General features: G+C 40.7%; 1 protein-coding gene across 1 annotated transcript in view; it reads left to right on the top strand.

Moving 5' to 3' along the window:
- The first annotated feature begins 748 nt into the window (after nucleotides 1-748).
- Nucleotides 749-24,941, top strand: part of CORIN (corin, serine peptidase) — a 114,152-nt gene continuing 89,959 nt past the window's right edge. Inside the window, exons 1-3 of the mRNA XM_027899838.1 lie at nucleotides 749-1,118; nucleotides 16,172-16,316; nucleotides 21,842-22,294. Of these exons, the coding sequence (XP_027755639.1) occupies nucleotides 1,044-1,118; nucleotides 16,172-16,316; nucleotides 21,842-22,294 (673 nt within the window). The 5' untranslated portion in view covers nucleotides 749-1,043. The remainder of the gene's footprint in view (nucleotides 1,119-16,171; nucleotides 16,317-21,841; nucleotides 22,295-24,941) is intronic.

Here is a 24,941-nt window from a genome sequence, read left to right as displayed (position 1 = left end):
TGTCACGGCCTGGCCCGGCGCGGGGACAGGTGTAGTGTCCCCAGGTCGCCGCTGTCCCCCCGCGCAGCGCTTCTCCGCACAGGAGGGACGGGGCACAGCGGGCTTGACGCCAGGGGGCTGGGACCGGAGCCTCCCTGCGGGGAAGGAGCTGGAAAAAAAACGCCGTCGGCTCCGGGAGAGCCTTCGCCCGCCGGAACCTCTTCCCCTCCGCTTCTGCTGTGCCGGCGCCGCTTTCAGATTTCTTTGGAGCTGAGGATGAGCTGGGAAAAGCGAGCCTCTGTGCTAGGGAGGAAAGCGTTGCAGTCCCTGTGCGAGCGAAACTCTCCGTCCCTGAGGTAAAATGAAAACATGACCGTAACGTAAAATGAAGCGCAGCCAGAAGGCAAGCAGGTTCTCTAGCGCCCAGGGAAATCCACCCGGGAACCGCTGATGAATGAACGGACCCACGCTTGCCATTCCCCGCTCTGAACTCTGCTCTTCGACACGGCGGGCCGGGAGTGCCGGTTGGGTCCGTGGGCTATGCTGGCTTCGGATCGCTCCGGCCGCAAGTGCTCATCCAGGCGGCCCGGCGGAGCCTCGGCGAGCCAAGGTAAAGGCTGCGAGGGGCGAGCTCCAGGGGTTCTTGCCTCGCACGTCGACCCGGGCCCAGGCTTCTCTTGTCACCTGAAGCCCTACGCGGGTTGACGAGACGTCCCTGATGGGTGGCGGAGAAGGGGGGAACGAAAGCTGTGCCCACCTCATCCGCCCTCCCTGGGGGACGGCTTTAGGGCGAAATTAGAAATAGGGCTGTCTCTCAGCGCGTCCCGAAGGGGTAGAGCCTTGTGTGCAAAAGGGGTGGGGATGTGGCTCTTTCTCGCGGAGGTTTATTATTATTGGGTGAAGGAGGGGGGAGGGAGAGTCTGCCGAGAAGACAAAATGCGAGGACCCCCCCGCCCCGCAAGTGTGTCTGTGCGGGAGGCGGGAGGAGGCGGCTTGTCGGAGACTGAGGTAGAGAAGGGTGAGGGGGGCAACCAAAGTGGAGAGGGACCAGCACCAGCCAGAGCATGCTCTCCACGCAACAGTTCCCTGCCCTGCCTACGGAGGAGGAGCGCTACCGGCAGGTCCTCTCCGCCAGCCAGGTAAGGCGAGCCCGAGGGCGCTCCCCTTCTTGCGTGGGGCTGCCGGGGGGACCACGGGGCCGGGGAACTGGGAGGGCGGCTCTGCCGCTCGGCGACCCCCGGGCTGCAGGCGGGGACAGCGCGCTCATGGGACACCCCCGGCCGCCACCGGTCCTGAAGGGAATCCCAGTGCGCGGCGCACACCCTGGGCTGCCATGGCGAGCGGGAGCGGCAGGTTCCACGGGCAAGAAGAGAAGGGGCGACCCGAGCCCGGCAATCTGTCTTAGCGAGAGCGGACCCGTGTCTCGCAGGCAGGGACGATGCTGTGCCCCAGGGGGCGGCCGGTGTCAGCGACCGCCCGCGCCCAAACGTGCCGCGGTGGGGCCGTCCCGGAGCTCTCCGGTGCCGAAACTTGCGCTGCCGTGCGGGGCCGCGTTCGGAGGCGCGGGATGCAGGTGAGCCGCTCGTTGTCAGCGTCTCATGGAGGGCTGCGGGGCCCCCTCTCCCTAGTTCTCTCACCAAGTCAGCGGGGATGACCAAGGGGGCTGATGTGCCTGTTAATTGCTCTGCCGCTGGAAGGACCGCGGAGGAGGTGGTCGAACCCAAGGGCAACAGGTCCAGCAGGGATTTGCAGGAGCAAAATTTGCACTTAACCTCTGGCAGGACGGTCATGGCAGCTCCATCTGCAACCGCGCTCCCGGAGAGCCGATGGACCGTGACCCAGGAGCGATAGTTGCCCCCCGGCAGCAGCAGGAGGTGACTTTACCTTTGCGTCGGTGCAGCCTGGGGTCGGGTGGAGGAACACCTTCCCCTCCTCTCACCCACTCCTACGGCTGTCCGTCGGGATGATACCGCTGGCCGCAACCACCCACGGCGGGGAGGTCATCCCGTGAAGCAGTTAATCCTTGCAGGGAGAATGGGTTGTTTAGCCTGGAGGAGAGAGGGCTCAGGTGAGACCTCATCACTGTATACAACTATCTGAACGGAGGTTGTAGCCAGGTGGGGCTTGGTCTCTTCTCCCAGGCATCTATCAGTAAGACAAGAGGGCATGGTCTTAAGCTCTGCCAGGGAAGGTTTGGGTTGGATATTAAGAAGAAATTCTTTACAGAAAGGGTAAAGCAGGCATTGGAATTGGCTGCCCAGGGAGGTGGTGGATTCTCAGTCCCTGGAGGTATTTAAGAAGAGACTGGATGTAGTACTTAGTGCCAGTCTAGTAACTGCAGTGGTAGTGGATCAAGGGTTGGACTTGATGATCTCAGAGGTCCTTTCCAACCCGGCTGATTTTATGTTTCTATGATTCTACCAGCACACTTGTGTAGATGGAAATGTCCGAAGGGGACAGTGCGGGCGTTGGCAGTGTCTCCGCACACCCCTGGAGGAGGGATAAGGGGGTGAAGGAGCTTTCTTTGGCTGCCCTTACAGGAGAGGCGGCTGACGTGCTAGTGTGAACCTGCAGGGTCAGTCCCCCCAGCCTGCCCGTCCCTCCGGTACCCGGGGCGCAGGTTTTCCCCCGTGAACCTGATGCGGGTGGCGCTGCCAGAGAAGCAGGCACGGCGGGGACCGCAGGTGGAGAGCGGGGCCACGGGCAGCGCTCCCCGTGACAGTGCCGGGGTGAAGCCCCGCGGCGAGCGAGCGGGAGCGTCCGCCGGTAGGGCTTGATGGCATCCCTCTCCGCCGGCAGGGCTGGCATTCCTTTCTGCCGCCGGCTAGGATCGGCGAGGGGGAGCACAGGAGTGCTCAGCGTGACGCGTGGCATTTGCGGAGAGGGCGTCGGAGCTTCCCGTGCTGTCAGAGCGATCGTGCGCGACCGAAATGGCACTGCAGCTGGTTTCACAAGTTTGTAAATACGGTAGTATACTTTGGTAGTATCGTTGCTCCACTTGATTTAAAATGCAGAATCTTTGGACGCATTTCATGGCAGGCGATTAATTAATTAACCTTTATTTTAAATTATTAGAAGTCCGGCTGAGATGGTGAAACTCTTAAGTGAAATCAAATATCTAGAGCTTTTAATGCAATCACGAGGTCTCTTGGGAAGTTTTGGCTTTCAGCAGTAAGAATATGGTAGTGGATTTTTCCATATGGCCACTTACATCCTCCCCGTGTTCCTAAAAGATGGACTACTCAGCAGGACTAAATTTTTAGTTTGTTTTTATAACGGATGCCCTAGTTGGAGATCTCTGTTATAAGCTTCTCAGGTATTTTGAAACCGACAGCGATGAATTAGTGTGTCACTGAGATAATCCAAGCAGTTATAATCCAAGCAATTGTAGTAATACAGGGAATTAGAGAGCCATTCTGCCTCTATGTCTCTGTAAAAGCTGGTTGCATCTCCAGAGCATCTTGGTCATCAAGGTTCTTTTGGAAGCTGAGGGCTCCTCCAGGCAAACAGAAAAATCCTAAATAATGTTCAAACCTCCTTTAGATAGTGAATGCCCCTGACTTTTTTTCCCTCCTCTGTTTATGGAGTACCCCAACAGGCAGATGGCTTCCCTCAGATTCTGCCTGTGGGGAAGCCGTGCTCTTTCACCCTGCATATGAACCTCATTTAGCATGCATTTTCAAGGAAGCCACCAGCACTCATTTTCCTGCGAAGCCTCTCAGGCTGCCAGAAGCCAGGCAGCCCAGCTCGCTTGCCCGGATTAGAGGAGTCTGCTTGTGCACTTAGTGTCTCATGGGACCATCTGGACAAAATACTGCTCTTCTTAAGTCTTTTGGAGCTGGAACTGTAAAATACTGAAGAAAACTTTCACTTCTTCTCCAGAAGTTTTTGCTGGCACTTGACAGTCTGTAGGTAATTTGAGTGTCCAGTGAATCAAAAGTATTGTTTGCAATGTGTCATGTTTGGAGGTGTTCTATAAAATGTGCAATGCACACAGGGCAATTTAATATATCTGTATTATTGGTTGACTATTAGTTATGTATTAGATGATGTCTGAAGATACAAATGAAAACCAGGACTGTTAGTAGTGCCAATAATTATTTAAAAACGCAGGCTTACTTGAATGCAGGAGTTACTTTTGTGTTGCCTTTTTTTTTTTTTTTTTTTCTGCTAAGCTGATACACATATTTATGTCTTAGCACTCAGCTCCCTTGAGGAACATTACTATTACTGCCCTGTCATTATACTAAGTCCATGTATTGCCAGACACACAATTTCTTGTCATTACTTGCATGGCCAAACAAGGAGTGAGTGCAGAGGCTGAGGTGGATAAGCACCTAGACAGAAATCTCATTTGTCTGGGAGAACAGTCCTTCCTAGAGAAGGTGGAACAGGCAAGGGAATGTTGGAATAGTTATACTGGGCGAAGAAATCGAGTGGTTCCTGCTATTACCACTACTCAACTACTCCAACCAACAAATACTGAACTCTGAACAAACTTTTTGTACCCAAGCAGGAAGACAGTGCTTCAATCGGTGTGTCTCAGTGGCTGTTTGAGCTCTGTGAGTTTTTGCCATGCTGAAGCCCAGCATGGGCTGGTCATTCCAGTCCAGCAGGCACAATACAAGCACTATAGACACTTCTTGAAGAGGTGGGAACTGTTGCTTTGCCCCCACCTGGCCAAGGAGGCCCTGGATTCTGCCCCGCAGTTACATGCAGTGGAACTCTTGACCTGGTCTGGTCAGGTTTTAAAAGATGGTGGTATGGCTACATTGTGTGGAAGAGTTTGAATCCTGTCAGCGTGTCAGGTATCCTCAGCAAGTGCTTACAAGGCCAGATGAATGTCTTGTTTCTGAATGCCAGCCAGGGTTTGGCAGGGGCGGATGTCAGGCCACTTGCAGCAGAGCAGTTTTAGACTTGCACATGCAGCCTAGGCCTGTCCAAATGTGGCTGCCAGACCCCTCCTGACTTTTAAATGCCTTCAGGATGAAGCAGCAAAGTAAGCAGCAGGGCTTGAGAGAGACAGTCTGATTACAGTTTGAAATACTCGTGTTTGTATTACAGTTACAGTTTCTTTCCCTATAGAAAAGAAATGGACCATATAAATGGCAGGCTGGGTACATATGTTTCTCCAGCTGCAGGAGAGAAGGGTGGATGATAACCCCTTGCAAAGTGATGGATTGTCACAGAGGGACAAGGAAAGTATAAATCCTCTTGTAATGATCTTCATTCACAGAACTACCTCTGAAGACAGTATCCAATCTGCTCCAGCTTGACTACTCTCGTTGGCTGTGAATTTTTAATACTAGTGGCCCTCCACAGTCAATTGTTGTCATGTGAGGTGAGTCCTCGCTTCCTGAGAGGCTGCATGAGGAAAAACGTGGGGAAGAAAGGAAAGGAGGAGCGCCTGAACCTCGCCTGGGCATCTCACCTCCTTGTCTGTGCTGGCAGCCCCCGTGTGCAGGCACGGCCGCTCTCCCCTGCCGTGCGGGGCGGGCGGGCCGCGGGTCAGGCCGGGCGGCTCTGGGGCTTCCCCGCCCCGCACACCCGCCTTGCCCGGCTCTACTGAGGGGCCGGGGGGGCTGCTTAGGAGGGGGCCTCTCCCAGCCCGCAGCCCCGCGGCAGAAGAATACGATGCCGATCGCATCCCTTCCCTCAGTCCCCCGCCCTCTATAAATAACTCCGGCTGGGCTGACCTGTCAGATTCCCCCGGCAGAGCGGATCCCCTGACCCTGGCCGCCTGCACTGGAAAGTCTGAATGCAAAACATACCGTAGTAAAAATAGAGCGGCCGGGGAGCCCCGCCGGCAGGTCCCAGCGGCTCCCGGTGCCACTCCGGCCCTCGCCGCCCCCCTGGCTCTCCCGGCTCCTGTCAGCGCTGCGAGCTCCCCCTCTGCTCCCGGATCCATGTGCGCTTCCGTGCCTCAGTGGTGGGAACGCTTTTCTCGGTGTCAGATGGAAGTTTCGTTTCTGCCGTGGAACAGATAGTTCCCTTCCAGGTAGCGTTTTTAATTTCGGCTTGTCTTTCTGATCAGCAAACATGAAAGAAATGGGAATAATGGTTTAATATCCTAAATGTAAAAATAATAATGAGACGACTGTCAAGAAAGAGCTTGTCATTTCAAAAAGAGATGAGAATGTCACTATCTCTGAAGTCTGAATTAGATTCAATCCTTGCCTACCTTGTGCAGACAACTATTCCCCTGGAGGGATAGTCTCCTTGGCTGCCTGCAATTAATTTGTGCATTATGCTGTTATTTCTGGTTGTTTTACCTGTGAAATCTGAATATCTGGAGGTTAAAGACAGAAAGCGCTGTCTGACTGCTGCTATGCCTTCTCCTTCAGGTGCATTCATGTCGCAGTTCTTGGCCCTTGGTGCCTGCTGGAGGACAACTTTCTCTGGGGGTGGTGGTGGGATGGCCTCAGCACTGCACCTCTGCTCTTTCACCCCTCACCCATCCTGTGGATGGGGGAGAAAATAAGAAGAATGAGAGTGAGAAGATCACAGGTCAAGATAAAGGCAGGGAGATTGCTTCCTAATTACCATCATGGACAAAACCGACTCTAATTGAGTTAATTAGTTTATTACAGATTAATATTTAACTACTGATTCAGGTATTGTGAAACAACAACAAAAGAAGCAGCAAGCACTGAAACACTTCTGGAAAACATCTCTCCTTGCACCTTCCCAGGCTCAGCTTCACTCCAGACTCCTCCCGCCTTGTTTACACCACAGGTGGCACTCAATCCCTTCAGTGAGGACACGAGCAGTGCAGGGAAGGACTGTGGTTCTTCTGGTTCTTCTCTTCTGCTCCTTTCTTCTCACACATCCTCTGCTTTGGTGTGGATCCTCAGTGGGCTGCAGTCCTTTTGAGAATATTTACTCTGCTATGGTGCACCCTATCCCTCTTCCCCTGTTCCAAAATAATGAAGGGATGAACTGAATATTGTGTGCAGTTTTGGACACCACAATATAAGAAAGATATTAAGATACTAGAGAGTGTCCAAAGGAGAGCAACAAAGATGGTGAAGAGCCTTGAGGGGAAGCCATATGAGGAGTGGTTGAGGTCACTTGGTCTATTCAGCCTGGAGGAAACTGAGGGGAGACCTCATTTTGGTCTTCAACATCCTTGTAAGGGGAAGAGAAGGGACAGACATCTGCCTGTTCTCTGTGGTGACCAGTGGGGGAATGGCCTGAAGTTGTGTCAGGGGAAGTTTAGGTTGGATATTAGAAAAAGGTTCTTCACCCAGAAGGCAGTTGGGTAGTGGCACAGACTCCCCAGGGAAGTGGGACAGCACCAGTCCTGACAGAGTTCAGGAAGGCACATGGTGTGACTCTTGGGGATGATCCTATGCAGGGTCAGGATTTGGACTTGGTGATCCCTGGTGGGTCCCTTCCAGCTTGGCAGATTCTGTGATTCTTCAGTTCCTTTTCATCACTTCTGTTGTTAGAGTGGAAACTCTGCAACATTTGCTTCTTTGGGTGCCACAACAGTTTACAACAAGCTTTTTTTATTAGTGTTGTTGCCAACAAAATGTAGTTTTTTTAGTGTCTTGCCCTGTAGAAAGTGAAAAGAGGCTGAAAATCAGATACTGACAGATGTCCTTTGGAATGGTGGAGTTTATGCTGTGATGGTTCAAGCCCTGACCCTGGGAGACAGCTCCTGTAAATCTGGGGGGAAAAAAAAGACTGTCAAGTTGCGTTGTTGCAGGTGCTCCAGTAAGCTATTGCTCTTCCTGAATTCCACGGATCATTTTTTCTTGCAAAAGATACGTTTTCTATATTGAACATTTAATTCATCTTTACCTTCCTTAAGGGAAGGAAATGAAGGTAGAGTTTCGTTTTTTGGGACCCCACCAGATTGCATCTGCTCCAGTTCATGTGTTGTAGTTCATAGAGATCTCAGTGTGATCTCAGTGGATGGTGCTTGTGCTTTGGGACCACCTGATCTCAGACTTATCAAAGTCTGTCTTTCCCTTCTTCTCTTCCTAAAACCTGTAACACTCGGTTCTTCCATATACAGATCCTGGTGTTTTAAATATTAATGTGTTAGAATCTTCCTTGACTGATCTGTTTGATGCAAGAGAGATCTGACTTAACAATGACTTAACAGTAGTAGTAATTGCCCAGAGCAATTCTTATTACCGTTTGTCACCTCAAAGAACTAGTTTCAAAATAGCCTATACTGTCACTCCAGTATTACTGTGAGGTACTTGAGAATGTTATAGACTTGGGAAGCGTTTCCTAAGGAAAGAGGCTTTCATTTTTTCCCCCTTACTGCCTCTGAATGAAGCAGTAAGAAATCACTTACGTGCTCCTTGCATTGTTCATCTCATTAGATTTCAGAAATTAGTCAGGTCATTCTCTTGGGAATAAAACCACTGGTAGCACTGAGGACTTTTTCTTCCCATGTGTCTCACACCTGCAGCTCAGCATTAATGTAATAATACAGCATATAACTGTAAAACACAGTTGTGTCTGCTCCGGACTTCCATGGGCAAGTGGTACAACATGGAGATTTCTTCTATCACTCCTGATTCTCATGTCAGATCTTTTGCTGTGTGGATTATTTTGCCTGTGTTAAAGTTGTCCTGAAACTGGTGGGACCTGGAGGTTATAGAAGTAGCACATGCTACAGTTCTCAGGCTTTCCGCAGTTTCCTGCCTTTTTGCATTGCCAGGAAGAAACACAGACAGCTGAGACCACCTTTCCTTAACAGCTTGTGCATTTTTGCTAGGATACAGTATTGAGGGACAGTTTATTGTTTGAAAAAGGCTGGTTATCTGCATCTGCAAATATGGTCCAAATAGATAATATATCTGAAAGAACGTCAGGAACTGCAGAGTCAGTAACTATCTTTTTTCTATTAGTATTTTTTTAAAAATTATTTTCTCTCATCTTGCTTTTTCATTTGTAGCAACTATGTAACAAAAGAATTAAATAGTAAGTGCCTTTGCGCTTTGGTTTGTCCCTAATCAGCCATTTTAAGGGAGTAAGTTTAAATAATTTGTAGTGCATGTAAACAGGGATGGAAAGGAAGTCTGAAATGAGGACTGAATGTGTTTAAAAGTTGTTAACAATTCTTTTTCCCTATAAAGTCAGAGATGTGAAATAGTGTTGATGGTGGTCTGGAAGGGCTAAGAACCCAGATGGTTTCCATTCACTTTTTTCTCATCATCGATAGGAGTATTCTGTGACTCTTGGAGATTTCCAACAAATATGTAAATGGGAGGAAACCTGGCATCTGTTCTAGGGATGACAAATTGAATATTCCTAGCCATAAATACAGTACAATTTTTCTTCTTTGACAAAATAATTCACCAGATTGTTATTGTTTCAGTGACTTGGAAGTTTTTATCCCATAAATCCTTATGTGATCCATAAAACTTTAGTACTATATCAAAGTCATTGTCCAGTATGTACACCAGTGTAAGTGCCTTGTTAACCCACTTAATCTTGAGTTTTCTATATCAGCTCATCTTTTCTTATTTTCAACAATAATGAATAGGTTTAATCTCTAGTCACCACTCCAGTTATTTCTGTCAAGATATCCTGGTAGTTTCAAAAAAATATCCTTCTTTTTCTCTATTTTCTTCTACTGAAGCAAAATGTACAAAGATGACATGTTTCTGAACAAAGTGATATCCCATTGAAAAATGAATGAGTCACCTCTAAATTTCATAGGTAGTAGGTTATTGACCTTTGAGACATTGTGTGAGTCCATTTTCATCTTTGGGAGGAGGTCAAATAAAAATCCAGCTATGCTGAACTGATAAAACTTTGCTTTGACACTCCATCATGTTCTTTCCTTTGATTAATATTGCTGCTGGTCTTATCCTTGGTCCAAGGGTTACTATCCTTTTATTCACAATTCAGAAAAAAGTCGATAAAGTCAACATTACGCATTTAAATAAAAATTTATAGTTTTTCTTAGCGGATGTTTAAATCGTAAGAATAATTATGCATTTTAGTGAAAAACAAATAAGAAATGTTTGAAACATATGGAAACAAATGCTTCTAAGAAGATTCCTGCCATTTTTTAGCTTGTGTTCTAGTTTAGCATCCAATTCATGTAATTGAAAACTTTTGATTTTAAATAGGTTGCACAGTTGTATAATCAGCAATACACATGGCACATCCATAATTTAGTGGTCACCTTCAAGTTTGGAAGACTAAATCTACTGATCAGGCATTAATGGGAAAAAAAGGGTATGTCCAATTATGAAGTCGAATTGCCTTGTGTGGGAGGGGGATTCTGATGGGATTTGTATACAGGGGCTGGGTGATTGATACACTGAATGGGAGCCACAGGATAGGCAGGATTTCTTTTTGTTCCTTCTAGTTTTCCAGGCATGAAAGCTGGTTTTAAGAGGAGGTTTTCCTCTGACTGTATGCCTCCACCCCCTCAGAATGTTTGTGTTTTTTTCAAAATCTTTTTATTGTCACAAATTAGGCCACTAGGATTTTTTTTAAGGTTTTTTTTATGGTTTTCAATTTTGCTTTCCGGTGCTAATGGCTCTTCTCCAGACATCTGCTCATTGAATTCCCAGCAAAACAGGAACCTGAAGTGAGTACTGTGTTACTCCCTGCCTGCTGGGTTGTAGTTCTCAGCAATGTGTAGCCAGAGGCTTGCCACCGCTGTTCAACGTGCTTAGCAAACCTCAATGCAATGAACATCTGGGTAGTCAGGAAAGCATTAGTGTCTGGGTGTGTTCAGAAAAACAGCATGGCACTGTGGAAACTTTTATGAGTAGTTTTTGCAAGCCGTAGCAACTTAAAGAAAACTAACAACCCCTAAAGCCTAAATTCTGCATTAATTACAGATTACTTTCCCCAGAATACTTTCCCACTGCCTGCTAAAGTGGGTTGAATGCATGTTCATGTTCTGGCATTGAGAAATATAAGATAATTCTAACCATAGTCTAGTTCTTAAAATGAATGCCTTCCATACACACTTCAGTTTTTGAAAAATCTTTGATATCTTCCATATGTTTACTGAATCTTGCTCATCTTAAGAGGCATGGCAACATCACACATCTTTGCCACCAGCTTTGAGTAATGAAAGAGAGACAGCTTAGAACTGTAGTAAGTTTGCCATCAGCTGTACTATTTCCTAATCTGGACATTCTTGAAAATTCAACAAAGTTCCGCCGTGAATGTGGGGAGCATCCCCATAGTAGTTACAAATTTACAACAGTGAAATTATAAATAATTGTAAATATATACAATATATGTAAACCATCATCACTTATGCCAAAGTGGAATCACTATTCAGCAACACTTCTTTTTAAAAAGGAAGGTATTAAAACTTGCTGGTGTTGAAGAGTGATATTGCTATTCTCTAGTAGTGATAAATATCCTTTTTTCCTTTTCTTCTATTAAAATTTGGAAAACTGATCAGTACTGACCATATATGTTGGCTAATGGTGTGTCTAATTCCCATTTATAATGAGATGGAGAGCAGTTAGTGATGTCATGTTATTGTCACATGGAATCCATTCTTTTCCACTTGCACCCTTTCACATGAAATGTTAAGCATTGATCACCTGTAATGGAGGATCAAGGTCAATAGTTTACTTGTCAATAACTTTCTGATTTCTAAATAAAATATTTTCATGGACAGCAATTATTTACGCTATTTATTTCTATTTATTTTGATATCAAATAGATGTTTTCAAAGTGCCTTTGTAATCCACTACATTGCCAGGATAGAACAGTGGAACCTTTCCCAAAAGAACTAGATGGAATGAGAATAAACTCCTCAGAACATCAGATCTCCTGGCTGTAGTGCCTATGTCTCAGTGATCAACTTGTTCCCACCTCCCTCAAAGCCTTCAGAAAGGGAAGAATGAATTATGAAAGAGAAGTTGCACCAGAAGCAAGCTCTCTTAAATTGAGCCTACCCTGTAAAATAAGAACTTGGATGCTGGTAACACCACTGAGAAATGCATTCATCTGTCATCCTGGCTAAAAACAGGTTTGGAACTCAGTGTGTCAGTGGCTCTGATAGCTGACTGTACCTCAGCTACAAAGTCCAAAGTGAGGGTGGGTTATGTCTAAGGTATCTGCAGTCACACTGGACAGCACTGTAAGCACTCACTAAAGGAGATGTATATTGGCAAGTGGTGGTGAAGGATCTCAAACACACAGATAGCTGAAACACCATAAGTGTGTTTGCTTTTTGTCTCAGCAAACTTATCCCTGGCTCTTTCACAAACTGAAGCTGGAACAGCATCATAACAATTGTCTCAGAGCTGGGTGAGACATACCTGAATGTCACCTTTCTGAGCTTCTTCTGGCTATCTCCACAATTTCTCAGTTCCAGAGTTGTCTCCATGGCTCACCAAACTGCTGAAATTGCCTGGAGTCAAGAACCTTCTGCATTTCATGGTCGTACTTGCCTTCCTTCCACTTCTTTCTGGTATAAACACTATGTAGTACTTTGGTATGGCTTGCTTGAGATATTTTAATGTTTCTGATAGAGCCAGTTGCCTTCTACATTTCTTTGTGTAGGCCTATCATGCACAGAAGATACAGTAGGGAGTTAGCCCTACTGATATTTCTTTATTGGGAGAACATCTGTTAGGCTTTTATTGACAACAGCAGGAGATATTTTTGTCAAGTGCTTATATCATGATTCAGGCTGTTTTATAGACTAGTAACTTAGAAGTGTCTAAAAGGAAAACTGCGTGCTACCACAGGCTTTTTACCCATAGATCTTAATGTAATCTGTCATTTCTCTGCTTTAATAGGACAGGCATGTTATTGAAATGACAACCATGAGATCAAATTCTCCCCACATCTTGCAGAAAATAAACTGTGAATTTTGGTCCGATGAATTTTTTGTATTTTTGTAGTCAGATGGGACTACACACTTTTTTCCATCTCTTATTTTTTTTGCCTCTGTGGTCTCAGAAAATAAACTGTGAACAGTCTGATCCAGCTTTCCTAGATAAGCCTGGGATTTTTTTTAAAATCTACATTGAAATTATCTCAGTGTTACTTTATGGTGTATTTCCTTTATTGCAGTCATTATTGAAAGAATGGCACTCAGTTAAGGAGTGGTTCTTGTAATTTCGTTAGAGACAGAACTTTTTAGCTGTCAGAAGAAATTATCTTTTGTTTTTAAGCATTCTCTCTTCTGACTATATTCTTGTTTAATACAAAACATGATTGTATTAATAGCAAATGACCCGTTGCCTTAAAAATGAAATGCTGACATTTCCTAACTACAGTATACACAGTATTAAATTCAGAAAAATATTTCCTAAATCAAGTTTTCTAACAACAGGGGTAGAAGGAGAACTTGCACCAGTATTCTTCAAGTATGGAGAGTATGTTTTTGTCCAGTCCTGTGTTAAATCTATTTTATGCTACAATCTCCAGCATTAGGGTTGATTTCTTTCAGTGGGCCCACAAGGATTCTGCTTCTAAGTCTTCTTCTTCTAAGTCTTTCCCTTGGAAAGGGAGCTAAATGTGTATCTACCCAGCACCTCAGTCTTACAGACTTAGAGAACAAGTCAGAGAAACTACAGAGTGAGTTGAGAGAGACTGGTTTCTTATCTTGGCCACTAACATAGAAGCTTGAAGTGAGCCAAGGGAATAAGCATGTTGCACTCTTGTTTCTTTCTACAGGCCCATTTTTTTTCTGAAGATTCCATTATTTATGCCTTTAGTCCATTATTGGTGCCTCTATTCCATTATTTATTAGAACTGAGAGAACAGAGCACGTCTGAAGTTTGTGCAGACACCACCGTCATACTAGAGCACTTTAAACTGGTACACATATTTGTGTATTGGTGGCAAGGGGAAAAGAAACATTGGGGAATATATAAGAAGTAGGTATAATTAATGCGTTTATGTTTATTAAACTACCATTGAAGATGTAGGAACCAATAGCACCATCTCGAGTTTTATTTTCATATTCATCACGGAAATTGATGGAAAAAACAAATATAGCTGTTCAAGTGATATAAAAACAGCAAAATTGGAAAACTGGAAAAATTAAGCTTATGCTTGCTAAGCTGCTGGTGATGATTTTAAATAGGTGTAGTGTTTTTCTTGAGGTCTTTTCCTGTAGAAGGGAAAAATACAACATGCTGTTTAGTTGCCTATAAATATTTACTTTGCTGTTCTACAAGACTGGCAATTCATGGTGTTCAGAGAAACATGTCTATCACAATGCAACATTCTTTTCTTGAGCAGTCACTGAAAGCAAATTTGGATACAACAGTCCATTTTAAAATCTGGGACCGTAAGCTGTCGTTGCAAAGATTGAGATTTATTATTTCTTCCAGGAGTTGACAGATAGAAAACATTCAATGTTCTCTTTTAGTATTGAACATTTGTGTAAAATAAGTAGTATTCACAATGCCAGTAGACTTTAGAAAACGTTTCTCACATAAACACAAGAAGCTCACTGTTTTAATTGGCACACGTTTAGTGTTTCTCCTAGGTTAACTCTGAGGCATCTGTACAGCAGTGGTGGTAACACTGTTCTCAGTTATACACTTGTGCTTGAGGTTATTAAGATCTCTTGGACCTCCAAAATATTCAACATCACCCCTCCCCCCCCAAAAAAAAGAGCCTAAAAGTAATGATGGATATAATTTTGTTATTTATTGATAAGGTTTTTACTCCTAAGACAAACTCTTTGTGGAGTCAGAACTTACCTGGTATTACACTGGGTAGAGTTGGGCACTTTTGCTTGGGATTTGCAAAAAGTGCATCTTGGTTGGGAGTCATTCCTTTAAGAAAATAAACTGGATCTTATATTTGTTTGCCTTGAAGGAACTAAGAATCAGCTCCCACATGCCCTAATCGCTGGGCTGTGTAACAATGGTCCTGATCCTTGTTGTCTGGTCCAGCAGAAATGAGTTCTTTCTTATAGAATATCATGATTTCGAGGGATAGTGTTCTCTGCTTCATGAAGAGTCTATGTTCATGTGGTTATGAAATTCTACCAAATTGTAGACCTAATTTTTAACTGCTTCAGGCTAAAGGGGGAACTGAACTCAACAGCAATTCCTTAAGAAATAGTTCAACTTCCATTTGTGCCAGTCAGTCTGATAACCTACTCTTTACAGAAAGGCAAGCACAGCAGAGCCAGAGAACACACAGAGACTGGCATTTACTAGACTAATACTATGTATGTGTAGACCTCAGTCACTCGAGGTTCTTTGGGGAGAGGCTGTCAGGGTAATGGATGCATTTGCACTTGGTTCCTGTCACCACCAACTTTGATGTGATTGATCTTCCTGACAAAGAGGATAAACTATTAGTCATCCTTTGGGAAGGCACTGTCTGGAATTAATAATCCTATCATCTAATTTCACCTTATCACAGGGAAATTTTTTTAGTCAATTTCAAATAAAAATGTATTGACCTCATAACAGCTTCAATCTTGCTATTAAATATTAACTTGGAATGTTATTTTTGTTTCTGTTTAAAAAGTCAGACATTTCTCCAGTATATGAGATCATAGTCTTAATGGAGTCAGATTTTTTAAAAATACATAAAATACACATCTAGGCTTTTGCAAAGGGTTTGAATTTTTGTACTTTGTGCATATTCAATTGAATTCAGAAAATTATTTTTTTTATTCTTCTTTGTTGCATTCATGGAACAGAAAATATGAGCTGCAAACTCTACAGAATACTGTGATAAGTTATAATTTTGTAAAGTACTTAAAAAAATTAGACAGCATTATTGTGCATAATAAATGGAATAGTCCTTAACACTTCTATTGTCACTGAAAACAAAGATTATAATAGTTCCTTAATTCTGTAATAAAAGAAACTTAAGAACCCGGAGCTCTTGAATAATTAGTAATGGATTATTTTTAATTGTAAATTAAGCTCTATTTAGGTTTATTGCTTAAATTTATTATGTATTTCCCATTTGTTTTAAATGAAATGCCTATCCAACTTCCAGTTCATCAGAAATGCTTAGAAATTTCAATGAAGCTGTAAGTCTGTGGATATTGGATAAAGTTAAGTAAGTTATATGGATTACACTAGGCTGTCTGCCAGAAAGAAAATTCACGTGCAACTTACTAAGAATCTATAAGCCATTTATAGCATATATTTAAATCACGTAGCTGTTCTGTGTAATAGGGAAGGAGGACTGCTATTGAAAACATAGGAGTTACTAATTGACACCATAATGATAAAATTGTTTTTTTGTTTTTCAGGTCTTAGGAACAGATGAGGATAATATGGGGGATGGCTGCTCTCAGAAACTGGCTTCGGCCAAGTTCCTTCGACTTTTGCTCCTAATACTGATTCCTTGCATCTGTGCCCTTATCCTTTTGCTGGTGATTCTGCTTACCTTTGTAGGTGAGTGCTAATGGAGTAAATTGGCACTTATTAGATTAAGGAGACTAGAACTAAGATCACATTCTCAAGTGCTAATATAATTGAGGACATTAAATATGAATCTTCGAACATCCACCTAACAAATTAGGCTACCTAGTGACTGCTTGTTGCAGAAAAATAAATACAATATATAGATTTATATATTTAAAACATATTTAAAGTACCTGATTTTCTCAAGGTAGACTTTTGAGGAGCATGTAGCATGTAGATAGTTTTCAGAAGTCATTTTACAACTACAAAAAGATATTTACGTTAGAACTTAGATCACTGTCACTGGAATTGAATATTTATCCCTTTATGTCATACACTTGTGTGCAAATCTGATTCTTATTTTCAAGTGAAATTTAATTTATAAATAGCCACAAATCTTTCTGAATCTATTTTACAAAATATTACTGTTTAACTAAGGAAAACAAGGTTCATTTCTTCTAAATATGGAATATATATTAATGCAGAACCCCAAGCATGTTTTGTGGAAACTGGTTCCAAGTATATTAGATTTCATTATGGCTTAGTCTGTTAAGTAATTCTGTGTCTGTTACACAAATAAATGGTGCTAATTTATTACCACAATTTTTTTTTTTTTAAGTCTTCCTTTTGTTACCTTTAGAGAAAGCTGACATATCATTAAATTTCTTCAACTACAACATGAAAAAGACAGTAATACTAGGTTAAAGCATTGCTTTTTAGAGAAAAAAAAATCTGCTTTCAGAGCTGAGGGGGTTTGGACTTTTTTTTTTTTTTTTTTTTTTTTTTTTTTTTTTTTTTTTTTTTTTTTTTTTTTTTTTTTTTTTTTTTTTTTTTTTTTTTTTTTTTTTTTTTTTTTTTTTTTTTTTTTTTTTTTTTTTTTTTTTTTTTTTTTGTTAATAAGAATATTTTCTAGTTTGGCTTCCCTAAGTACTTCAGAAGCACACCTGTAACAATTGACATAATGTATGAAGTATACAGACATATATCTATTTTCTGATTTTAAATACACCAATTTCAATACACATCAAAGAGTCAAACAGTTAGAAAGCACAGGAAGAAACATATCTCAATAGCACTGTCAAAATCAAGACAACTTAAACCTGTTTTCTCAATTCAGTCTGTAAAGGATTTGCAGCAAGACATTGTGGGCCTGTTCTTTTCATTTAGTTTAAGTTAGGGAAGTAAAAAAACCTCCAAAGCTAGTGAATGTTATGATTGACAAGTAAGTCTTGGGTTGTATCTCTGAACTAAGAACAGTCTGAAATGGATTAAGATCTAGTCTGGCAATTAGGAAATATGATGCTATTCAATTTGCTTTCCTTATGTTTAGCATTCCATTTGTATCCTTCATATCCTCTGCCCTAGATTTTCATTCTTTGGTGAGAAAGCAGATAAAAAAGCAGGTGTATTTACGTCAGCTCTACTCAAACTCCTCCTGAGGCATGTATCAACATAACACTCATTAAAATGTATGAAATCCTCTGGGAAATGGGACCTGCTCTAATCTTACTTATGTAGCAAAAATCAGGACTATCTCTTCTTAATTCAGTGGAATTACTGTAGGGTAAAGAATAAGGCTTGGTGTTATAACCCAAGTCTAAAACTGGCAAAGCTCCCTTTAGGAGCATCCTTTGAATTAACATATTATAATTTAGTACTCTTCTTATCACCTTTCATTTTCTATGCATTGATAACATAGAAACAAATATGTTTGGTGACTAGAATGAAATGAATGAATTCTGTGGACATTTTTAAGATGTGTGTAATTTAGTCTGTTTTAGTTATTGAGAATACACTATATCCATAGTAGTACTTCATATTCATTTCAGATCAATAATAACTGAATTCTGTTACAGTCTAATATTGGTATGAATTCTTACAGTGTATGAAAGAAGTTGATAGTCCTGACCAGATAAGAGAAATTATTTAATATATGGGAAATTATGCTCTTACATTTTTCTTCCAAAAATGAGGGAGTTAAAATCTGTGGTTGTCATTCTAATATCTTTGACTGGTGCATAAAAATACATAGAAAATTCCAGTCTATCCTTTAGAACCTTATAAACTTTTTTAGATTTGACTTTGGGAATTAACTCATCAGGTAATTAGACCTTTTATATTTTGAAAGAAAGTGTTTTGTTTCCCGTGGTAAATTTGTATGTAGTTATTCTTTAACTGCTGTAATATTTTTTAATTAAAGAGGCATATACACATGAAAAAATGTGCACGCACCTGAGAACTTTTCTACAAATTTTCTTTTACATCTCTTTTGTTGCTCTGCATATCATTGATGCTGGAGAAACAGAAAAGTTGGTGTGGGAGAAAGGAGACAGGAAGAGCAGTACATTTATATTGTAGTAATGGAAAATAGCCTACTTGAGGTGTCCTGGGGCCCTATTTTCAGAATATGACTCTAATTATTCTTGCAAAAATTTTTTACCTTTCAATTATTCAAGATCCAAAGCCCTTGAAAAAGTAATTTTGTAGAACTGTGTGCAAAGAAAGGACAAAGCAAATTATTGGTAGAGATACACATTATTTTGACTAAAAATGCAAGAAACTTTTAGGTCCATAGAAGAAAATAGCAATCTGAGTTGTTTAGTTGTGATTTCTCTTAAGTACTTACGTTCTGGATCTGCATACTTTACTGTCTCTCACCAGGAGTCAACCTCTAGGAGAAAACTTTGTGAGGAATGAATGTTGTTTCATTCATAGAAATAGTGGCATTACCAGCTGCTTTGAAGGAAGTCTAACCTTTAGAGCATGATCATAGTCATTTGTCAAAAGGCTGTGGTACATTAGAGGAGAGAAGGGAGAAGGAATAGTGCTTGCTTTGAACTGTCAAAGACCTAACATTCCAGACCTTGACTATGAAGACCTAACTCGGCAATATAACATTGAAGGGGGAAGAAAAGGCTAAATTATACAGGATTAGGATTACTGATATCTGACAATTACACCTGACTCCTGTAGACATAAAGAGCCTTCTAATAAGACTGGTCCATAATTTTTTCATGGAGATTATAGCTAGTGTAGTATAGTATAGTATAGTACAGTATAGTTTCATCACTTTCCAGAGAAACAAACAATAACTGAATGCATGGTTTGAATAGCTAAACGTTTTGTGAAAATGGAGAGATGTAAGATCCCCCTCAAATTGTGTTAGAATCTGTAGTCATGTCTCATTTTCCTGAAAAAAACCTGAAAAAAATCCTTAAGTAATGAATAGTATGCAAATATTACAAAGGTGAAAATTAGCATATTTATTAGAATGAAAAACCTCTGGCATTTTCATTCTTATCCTTGCAGAGAGGAAGTGTTCTAAGCTACTTGAAACGTTGTTTTTAAAAAGTCCTTCATAGCTGGTAAGCATTCTACCAAATTAATTTTCTTTTGATTGAACCATAATTGCTTCTCATTGCAGTTATTTATCTGGAAAACAGAATGCTTAATAGTTACAGTCCTACAAAAGACAATCAATTATATTTCTTTTATAGTGATAAATGCATTCCATGGTAGATGTTGTAATCCTCCCATTCCTTCACATCAGTGTCCTCAGATCATACTTACATGGTCTTCTTCTACCTCCTGCTGATGCCCATCCACAACTAATGCTTTGTCTACTTTTTTCTGTACACATCAGAACAGGTGTTATGACACACATAAGGAGTGGTTTCATCTATGTCAGAATTTTCCAGTTCAGATGTAATTTTTGGGCATATGATCACGTTGCAGGACCACATCAAATAAGCCTGCCTTTCAGGCAAGCAGCATGCCCTTTTGACCATGAACAATATTGGGCATTTATGCATTTTGCAAAAGAAGTATTTTAAATATCCCTTAGCCTGTCAACCCCGGTGGGAATGAAGATCCTTCACAGAATAAACATCAAGAAAAGCTCATTTTAGTAAAACTGCTAGGCTTAGCTTTGTCATCTGAGATGATACAATTAGGAAGGCCTTTTGTGTAGAAGAGGTTCATTGTGGGGTCCACCTGTCAAGAAGAGTTGTTATCACTGGGAAACTGTGAAAATAGAGCAAAAAATGCCATAGTTGGAAAGATGGGTTGAAGAAGCAAACAAGCTTTTGGGGATCTCAGTGAAAGAAGTAGATGACCTTATTGGTAGTGATAGACATGCCTATTATTTGTAGTTCCAGAAAATGAATAAAATAAGTCTGAATGAGGCGAGTATAGAATCCAGTGGGTAGTTTCAATATTTTGCTTCACAGTATTTATTTGTTCACTATATTAATCCAAAGGGGTTTTTCAAATTTATTTCAAGAGTTTACCTGTTTTGAAATGTATTGTCTGCTGTTTTGCTGAGTAATATAGAAATAGCTAATAATTTTAACTTTAATTTTAAGTCATTATTAATAGCTTTTTGGGACCAATGTTTTAGAGACTTTTTCTATTTTTATGCTGAGTGGAGGAGAAGAGATGAGTCCAGGGAGGAGCCGAGGGAATGTGAAAAAATACCTTCAGCTATTCTTGAGTTATGGAAAAATATTATGCACTTTGTCGAAGGAGTTAAAAAAACTTGTTTTAACTTTTTGAAAACTGCAAAAAATCTAGTGAAGTTTGAAAATTGAAACAAAGTAGGCTTCTACATTTTAGAAATTCAAAGCTTTATTTGGAAACAATGCATCCAAAAAGCTAAGTTTAAGTCCACTGACCAGAGGACTCAAACAAACAAACTTGCTGAAATAATTTGCAGATGGGAGATTTTTAGTTGCTTCTATAAAATACACACAGTAAATTCCTCCAAATCCCAATAAATTATTCGAATTATTTGAAACATTTGCTGGTGGAAAAAAAGAAATCTTAATGTGTATATATATCTATATGTGTATATCTATCTATCTATCCATCTATCTATCTATCTATCTATCTATCTGAAGTTCCCCTTGGTTCTTCCAGTAGAAGTTAGACATAAAGATTTACTTACAGTCAGGGACCTATGTTTACCAGTGGTAGTTAAATTACATAATCCTATATAGAGAAAACTGTATCTCATTCCATTTTAAAAGTTAATGAATTAAAAATATATTAAAAATATATTGGTTCCCTTGAGGCTTCAGAAGTAGATTTCTGAAGATGTTAGTACTATGAAAACAAGAGATGATTCAATTTAAAAAGAGAAAAAAAAAGTATTGTCAGTTTTGTTAAAACTATAATAGAACAAATGCATGTTAGAGCTACTTGAAATTGCACTTTATAGTTTTAAACGTGTAATATTTCTATAAGTAAATTACTATAAGTAAAGTTAAACCGTTTGAAGCTCATGGAACCATTTGTTTCTCTATTTATCCTACAGTAGCCATACCTTTTGTTTTATGTGCTACTGTTATTTTCTTGCTACATTCTTAAATTTAGTTCTCTTTAGTTTAACTTGGAAATAAATATTACTTTTAAATCTGTGCAATTTTATTTATTATTAACCTACAAAAACAGATTGGTAACACTTGTTCTTCCAGGTGATGGATGGTAATTTTGATGCTTTTTTTCCTTTCTTCTAGGGGTGTTAGAAAAAACATGCTTTTATTCAAATGGAACTGAGGTCATCACAGTTAATGGCGACTTTGAAACATATGATGATCTTTTACCAAACGTGGTTGAAAACAGTTCCAAGACTGATCCCACAATGGATCTCAGCACACAGCCCTCTTCCTGGACCACCACACTTTTATCCCACATCGAGCAAATGAACAAGAACTCAAACATGTTTAGAGAGTCTTTCCAAGAAAATTCATTTGGTCTCCCAACTCAAGCCACAGTGCTCAGTCATCAGCCTACAAATGGTGCTGCTTTGTCAGAGAGCTCTGAAGGCAATCCCCAGCTGTTTGCCACTGCAGAGGAGGTGACTTTGTGGTCTACAGATGCATCCTTTACCAACACAGAGAGGATGAGCACTCCACCAGTATTAAGTCCCACCCGTCCATCTGTGTCACAAAAAATGTATCAGAAAAAAAGTAAGTTTACATTTTATTTGGCTCCATAATTCTGAATCAAAAACTACAGAGCATAGTGTTGGCATGTTTTCCAATGTGTTCCTGTGAGTTCTAAAGAATGTGTCCCTTTTGATAATTTGTCAGGCCCATTCTACATTGCAAGCCATTGGTTTCTTATCAGAACATTTGATCTACCTGCTGAGGAAGATGAGTAAATTCTTTCATGTATGAAAAATTAAAATGTTTTTCAAATGGTGCTAATATTTAATGCTTGCGAAGGCTGAAACTGAGTTATTGAAGGCTGTATTAAGTTTTTAGATTGAATTTTCTATGTTTCTTTAGAACTATGTATGTGGCAGACAAGCTCAGTTTTGTTTTGTTCTTTCTTGAGTGAAGTAAAAGTAGGGGAAACCTTTCTTTTTTAGAAAGAAAAGTAAGACTTTCTTTTTTTTAAAACCTGTTACACAGAAAAGATTACTTCTGAAAGTGTTAGAGTGATGTGTTATTTTCTTACTCCAAAATCGGCTTTTAAAAACCACCTTATTGTAAATCACTAATTTGTCAGTTGTTTCTTCTGTCCCCTAGACTGTAGTGACTTCACAGGCCATTTGAATGGTGCAGGCTTTCTGTCGATTCTGTTTCCCAAGTGATGTGTCTTATATAAATTTATCTCTTTTTCTCTCCCTACACCCCAAACAGAACATATATATAGATATATAAATGCACACTTGAATCCTATTAGTGATTCATTTATTTACACTATGCATAGTGAGCTACACCACAGATATTTTCATCATCATATATGAGGTACCTATTTGAGATAGATGTAACAGCGAAAAACCCTTTTCCCTTATTATGTTGGAATGAACTCTTTTGAGATGGATATAATGTGCATCTGTAATACGCATATGTGTGTGTATGGGACACGATATTTTTCCCTCCTACGATGCTGACACAAGGTGTTACAGTGCTGAAGTGGTTTAGGACAGCCTTAGGTCTGGATTTCTAACCTTTCAAATATTTGGGGTTTGGTATTCCATAGAGAGGTGCTTTTAGCCTATGAAGAAGTTTTCAAGTATGTGTTCTATTTTGGTATGTTCAGTACATTCCAACAGCAGTATGACTGCATGTATAGTCAGTCAGTGAGACTACTTGGAATTCTATTGTGAGGTAGTTTCTTCTGTGTAAAGAGAAAAGGATAAAAGCTTTTCAAAGACAAATTTGAAATACCACAGGTTCCTTAAAAAAAAACCACAAAAAACCAGCAACAACCAACCAAACAGTCAAACATCCCAAACTGAGATACTTGAAGTTAGGTTTTTCTCTGCCTATCAGAAACACCAGGAATTAGTATGTTACTAATCAATAACCTCTCAGCCTTTGATTCCACTTACAAGTGTTTTGTTTATCTGTATTCATGTGGATATATATTAGGGATCCAGAAGAATTTGATCTTGGAGTAACTATGCGTTACCATGGCTGTCCAAGGCATAGAGGGCTAGAAAGCAGGGGATTTTGGCTAGCACATAGTGCCCCTCACTACTTTTCTTGTTCTGGCCTTTGTAAATTAACTCCTTATATTCATCTTTGGTCTCTTTGATCTCTCTTTTCCCACTAAGCTTTGCCTCTTTGAGACAACCGTAAGGTAACAGAGAACATGATCTAATGTCTATAGGAAGTTCTTATGTATTCTGATGAGGAGGGAGATGATGTGTAACTGGGAGATGAGGTATAAACTAGCAAAACTGGAATAGTCTGTTGGAGTAAAAAGGTTTTATTTTTTTGGATGAGTAAAAACTTAAAGACCACATGGGAATGGTGGTATTAGATCAAATTAAGTCTCTCTTGCTTACTGTCTGAATCCCACTGTGAACATTAGCACATGCCTGAAGAATAAAAAACTAGGTCTAGTGTACTGAGATGTTTCAGCATTACATGGTAGCAGATTCCAGTGATCTGTAGTGAGTCCTGATAAGCATTCTCCCATGAATTGATGTAATCACTTTTGAACCCATGTAAAACAGAGGTTTGAGGTTTTTAAGTGTATCTCATAAGGAAATTAACCTCTAAATGAAGTGTGAGGCTGATGTTCTTTTATCAATGGAAACTAGCAAATCATCCATCAGTGCAAGTTTCATCTAGCTCAAATGTGGGGAGCCGAATGCATTTCTGTTGATTTAGTAAGCATGAATAACTTGGACTTTATGCTGATTTTATGCAGGATGTCAAAAGACAAACTGTATGTCATATAACACAGAGACTGTCAGTGCAAAGCCAACCAGACAAAGTTCTATGAACACGTTTGGATTGGCATTCCTGTGGCTGTTATGTTTTTGGTCTGACACTAGTATCCCTAGCACTGGATTTACTTTACTGGTGAACCACAGCTTCAATGAAAGACATTAATAAGATAAATGATCAACATTGTGACCATATGGTATTCAGTCAAGACTTCAAAATAACACAAGTAAGACACTGCTGAGTTACTAACTGGGGAGGAATGAAATTTGGCACATATGACATCAATTATTTAAAAAGTCCTTGAAGCAGAAGGAAGTTCTTTGGCAGAAATTCTAGTAAAGAGTAGGTTAGTGGGTAAATAGGAATGAACGATACAATAAGGAAGAGATGAAGGAGTTTATTTTCATTTTACAAGGGATAGCAATGC

Source organism: Empidonax traillii, unplaced genomic scaffold, assembly GCF_003031625.1.
Source record: "Empidonax traillii isolate 1590-97213 ecotype Southwest subspecies unplaced genomic scaffold, ASM303162v1 scaffold690:size337178, whole genome shotgun sequence".
Lineage (NCBI taxonomy): Eukaryota > Metazoa > Chordata > Aves > Passeriformes > Tyrannidae > Empidonax > Empidonax traillii.
This window is presented reverse-complemented; position numbering and strand designations above follow the sequence as displayed.